Genomic DNA, 5,619 nt, shown 5'->3' on the forward strand with positions numbered 1-5,619 from the left:
ACACCAGATTTTAACTGAAACACAAGATTGTATGAAAACACATGTCAGGAAAGAAACAGGAAAACTTTCCAAATGCACAAAACATCCCTCCTGCAGTCCTGTGTTTTATGTCTGATATGACTTCTCAGGTGCAATTAACTTCAATAAAATAACAAGTAAATGTCTGATAACAAAAAAAAATTACTTAAGTATATTCATTACTATTGGTAAAACTGGCAGTTTACTAACATGTTGCTAAATGTGTACATAAACAGTAAAATACTTAATATCATTTTCCCTCATGATTAAAGCTTTAACAGTGCTGATACATGACAATTTATTTCCATCTTAAAATGAGGGATGTACACCTCTTAAGATCTGATTCTTCCCATTGTCAGGATGAGCCACAACATTTGCGATGTCATATCCGCATGCTACCACAGGTTGTTACAACATTACGTACTTTGTCTCCCATCTGCAGAGCTACATACCAACATTTCACTGTTGGCAATAACCTGAGTTGGGCTAGATTTTAATACTCCAATCAAAGTGGTCTAGATCAGATAGATACCACCTGTCTATGTTCTAACAAAATATTACTCCATCACCATCTTACAAATTATTACTGGGTGGTAAATCACAACATTTCTAGACCTTGGCAGGCAGTATGATTCAGCATAGTATCCAGCTATCTAGAGCATTTACCAAGCCACATTGTTTGATTGATTGATTTCATTGCAGTAGTAGTGATTATTGCATAACTCTCAGCTCCAACATGTGACAAGATGGTCCCCAGTTCACCATCGATAGGACAAATGCAGCACCTAAATCCTCCAGATCTAGAGGTTTGTATCCACATGTCATAAATAGTTTGTTCACATACAAATATAGACATTTGGGAGTGAAGAATTCACCAGACTATACAATATTAAGAACGGTACAGATATGGGGGCAACTTTAGCCCAACTAAGGACAATCTTGTCACATGTCTTCCTATTGTCAACCACTCCTTGCTTGCTCCAACAGAATCCAACCATACTTAAGAGAGAACCTTGCACTTTTAAAAACTGCTTCAAGCAGCATATCCAAATTTTGGAGGTACATCACATCTACAAGGCTTTCACACCTCTAGTAATAATAAGGGAGACAAAGCTTTTCCCCCCAGTCCATTGATCTCTAGTGTACCCATGTGAAACATTTTTTATCATAATTACTGTATCGTTCAATGATGCCATCAGTAAATGGTACCGGTATATGATCTACATAGGACTGAATCTGTAACAGATGGTTCTGTTGGAGTGCCTTCTATATTAATCTGTTCAACGAGCTGAGAGATGCGAACAATACTACAGCCAAGTGTTACAGTAGGCTGGGTGCTGTCTCAGCTATAAGCTGTGAACCAAGACAGTACCCAGGAATATCTGTGAGGAAACCAGCCCTTCCTCCTAGAGGCTGCTTCCCGTCCCCTCCTCCCCCATGACCAACTTTCTGTAGATGCGGTTCATCTGTTCCAGGAAGATGAAGGTGATGACGGTGTGGGGGCCCAGGCGGAAGTAGTACGGCGTGAAGCCCTTCCACAGGCTGAACAGACCCTCATTCCTGATCACCTTGTACAGCACGTCCAGCGCTCCACGGTACTCCGCCTTCCCATCAACTACCTTCATGTTCTGTATCCTGTACAGAAGCGACATGGGGATAAAACAGTGGTGAGAGACTTAGAAGACATGGAATTCACGTCGGAGGGAGCGAGAAGCATGGGACAGAAGAGAGTGGAAAGCAGCAGTGCTAATCAGCACCTTCAAAAGATAGGAGCAGGAATGACGATGATGATATTGAACATCCAAGAATATGATATCTCTTTTAGCACAATGTGTAGCTCAAATGTCAAACACATATTGTAACTCACTCACTCACATATCCAGGCTATGTTTATACTGCTGCGGGGATCCCTGACACAGAAGTAAGTGGTCTTTGCTGTATTGGCTTTTTGTATTGTTTAACTATGAATTGGCTTCAGTGGATACTTACTTATGCAAAGTCTTTCTGTAAACAGGTTGAGTACTGACCTGGTTTTTGCAATGTCCACTGGCATGGAGGCAGCAGTGGTGACCAGACCACTGATCATACTGGCAGCAAAGTGACACAGGATGTTATCTCCGAACCAACCTAAGAAAACAAACAACAACAACTATAAGTGAAGCAAATACTTACGGTAACATATGAAACTTTTGATGCAAATTCAAAATCATCATTTTTTTTCATTTAGCATGCATGACAAGGGTTTACAGTCTAGCTGAATTGAAATCATTTCAAAATTTCAAGACACAAACCTGTGCCCAGCAGGAACTGCTTGGCTTGAGAGTAAGACGCCAGCTGAGCTGCATTCACCACTACAGCTCTAGACACTGTAGGGCCACAACCCTGCAACACAAATATATCACCAATGCATTGTCGGTCTTAAATGATTGCTTATTACAGTAGCATGCACTGGTGGCATGGGCTTACCCATACAGCAGTTCTTTGTTGGTTACAGAATGTCAGTAGGAAGATGGTATCTGTATCGGTAAAAAATATACACCTAAGACTACAGTACAACTTACATTTTTCAACACTAATCAAAGCCTCTTGGTTTCACATTTAACCAATGCAAATATCTGCAGACAGTATTTTACTGCTTTCAGTTGTGGTTTACAATTTGGGACCTCACCTTTCCCTGTTTCTTCCTTATTGTTTTTATCTGTCTACTCTGAACTAAGGATACTTACTCTCCATAGTGTAAAGAGGCCTTCTTCTCTAGTTATCCGAGCCAAGGCATTAAAAACACTGCTGTAGTTCCTTCTTTCAGCTACCGGTAATCTACAAAAAGGGGGACAAGATGTTCCAACATTTTAGAAATACATGTACATGAGAACAGCATATGGGACTTTTTGTTCTTAATTACACGTATATAACATATTCAGGCATGACACACCAAAATTGGTTCAAAGGATTCTAAAGAGAATAAGACAACAGATGGAAGTTTATTAAACATTTATAAAGAAATAAGGAAGGAATACAATATGTAACAATAAGTTACAAAATCTGGAAGGAAAACCGATAATGTTGAGTCAGCCTCTGAATGGTGCTGTATTTTTCTGTTGTGTACAAATCATTACAACCTGTATCAGTCAGTGAAAGTTACTTGGAATACAAGGAAGCAAACTAGGTCCTTACCTCCCATCAGCTGTCATCCTTATAAGTGAGATCTCAGCAGGAGTCCCAACGAACGCACCGATTGCACCTGCTGTCATACCTGGGTGGACGGGAGACAGTAAGCTTTGTCTACTAGTATGTCCAAATACCTAAATTGTCTAGTTTCTCATGCAAATTACTAGTTAAGTGTATTACTTCTGAATTAAGAAGAGGTCTTGTACGTACCTATCCCAGCTTTCATGAAGAAGTTGGGAGGCTGGCCATCCTTGCTAAACTTCTCAAACAGGATGGTATAGATGCCCAGACGTGTAGTGGTGTAGGAGGCCTGTCGTAGCAGTCCTGCAGACAACCTGCACAGAGAATTAACTTGAAGTTATAAAACCAGCACACTTGTTGGTCCAACTGACTTTGTGCCATTTATGACCTTTTACTCTTGAAGCTATTGAAGTAAACATTTCATAAAGGTGACACAGACAAAGGACCATCAAAAATGAAAACAGTTAGAAAGAAGGGTTGGTACAACAAGCTTGTACATGTAATTCCTTTTCATATCTATGTCTTTATCTTGAGACATTTGACTTGTCAACATTAATAAGAGATAGCAGTTACACTCACCCTGTATACATGCCAATGATGCCTTCACTTCTCAATATACTTGACACAGCATGAAAACTGGTCTTATATTGTCTCTTTCCTCCTCCTTCACCTAATACAAGAACAAGTGTTTACAACATATGTTAAGTCCATGTGGTACAAGAACTACATGAAAACAAAATTACATGACACTTCATTTCCATGATGTACTGTAACCCTACTTAAATGACACTGACTGATTCAATAGCCACTAGGAAATCATGTTTGAAATAAACATAAACAAACAAATATTTTACATTCTTTATCAAGTATCACAAGATAGAATTTCACTTGTGGATAAAAACCTGATAAACATACTCACCACTTAGCTGCATTCTATTTTTCACCAGGTCGAGAGGTTGAACAAATAGAGTTGCACCCATGCTAAAATTGAAAAGTAAATTGTCAGTCATGAATAATAATGGTGAACTGAAAAAAAGTCAATTTTAGATACTGTAAATAATTATAGAGAAATATGCAAGTAAGCTACACTATCCTAGTTGGCCCTCTGCCCTGAGTTACCCACCATGCTAATAGTAATACATGTACTACATGACTACAACATGTAATAGATGACAAACTGAGTGACACATGTTTTTCTACTGTGGTTTGCAACTTAGGTATATTCATGCCTCCAAGACTTCCAACTCTGTCCTAGGAATGAAGTGGTCAAACAGGTTATAAGTACTTTTCTGTAACCACTGTATTTCTTATGCAAAGTGATGAAAATATATACATGCATCTTTTGAAGTTGCATCAATGCAAAAGTAAAACATCGTGACCTCTTTAAATTTCTTGTACAATTCTATTTTTAATCAAAATCATAAGAAGTGTAATACACAGAAACATCACTACATATCAGATCAATACAACACAGCTGTTGCATCATCATACAAACTGTCAATTTGACTCAATGGTTGCCTTGGGTCACTGACCAACAATAAGAAGGGTAGGTAATGTCTATTGTTTTTATTCCTAATTAGCCTCAGGCCACTTCTTGAACTATCATTTAAGGTCGGAACTATTGTCATTTGGAATCCTCAGAGAGAAGGGAGTTTTACATGACAACAGAAAACTTCAATTACTTGCAAATCAAATATCAAGCTCAGTACTAGTACTAGTCAGCATTTCCACATGTTTTCATTTCTATAGACATTAAATCCTGAAAAAAAACACGTCCCAATGCACAAAGAAGATGTCCTATGGATTATGACTGTTGAAAGTCAATCTAGTATGACAGGAGGGCGTGAACCCAGCCCCACACGTCGCGCACTCTGGCTCTGCATTCGATTAACTACAAAACTTGTCTGCTTCAGAGGCAAGCACAGCACAGGGGGCGGGGGCGTGACTACTAGTATACAAGAACATTCCTTTTTGTAACTATAGAAGTTTTAAAAACCTAGCGACTCGGTGCAGCAACAGGAGAATGTAAAATCAAAGCACACATTCCGGCAAATGTCACAAAACTGCGATGATCTAGACGGCTATATTGAAAACCCCAGTCCTAAGCCTTGCGACAGAACAAAGAATTGCAAAACGCCGGCTGACAAGGACACATTCTAACCCAATTATGCGTGCGTTTTCAAGCTTAGCATAGCATTGCACTAGTACAAATAGATGGGCAATACTTCTGTTAAAGATTTATGGGCTTGTAAGTAAGTACTTACCCCGCAAGCCCTCCGAAGAGGAACTTGATGTACTTGGGCATCGTCTTCTTCGCGTCTGTCTGGGCAGCCATCTTGGGAAAAGAGGGTGAAAGGTCATCTTTGTTTGACGTCATCAAAATAACAAAATTCACTAAAGTGTCTATAATGG

At 39.2% G+C, this 5,619-nt stretch overlaps 1 protein-coding gene across 2 annotated transcripts; it reads right to left on the reverse strand.

Moving 5' to 3' along the window:
* Window positions 1-99: 99 nt before the first annotated feature.
* On the reverse strand, window positions 100-5,593 carry LOC109479794 (mitochondrial 2-oxoglutarate/malate carrier protein-like). Of its 2 annotated transcripts, none has more exons than XM_019781809.1 (9): window positions 5,472-5,593; window positions 4,127-4,188; window positions 3,787-3,877; window positions 3,397-3,521; window positions 3,193-3,271; window positions 2,745-2,835; window positions 2,310-2,400; window positions 2,046-2,145; window positions 100-1,653 (listed from the first exon to the last, which is right to left on the reverse strand). In XM_019781809.1, exons 1-9 carry the CDS (start codon window positions 5,582-5,584, stop codon window positions 1,425-1,427), a joined length of 981 nt encoding a protein of 326 aa, XP_019637368.1. In that variant the 5' UTR covers window positions 5,585-5,593; the 3' UTR covers window positions 100-1,424. The 2 variants fall into 2 exon arrangements, with proteins under 2 accessions (XP_019637368.1, XP_019637369.1); XM_019781810.1 differs by lacking the exon at window positions 5,472-5,593 and adding an exon at window positions 5,204-5,280.
* Window positions 5,594-5,619: the final 26 nt, after the last annotated feature.

This window comes from Branchiostoma belcheri, unplaced genomic scaffold (assembly GCF_001625305.1).
Source record: "Branchiostoma belcheri isolate BF01 breed outbred unplaced genomic scaffold, Haploidv18h27 scaffold5, whole genome shotgun sequence".
Taxonomy (NCBI): Eukaryota; Metazoa; Chordata; class Leptocardii; order Amphioxiformes; family Branchiostomatidae; genus Branchiostoma; species Branchiostoma belcheri.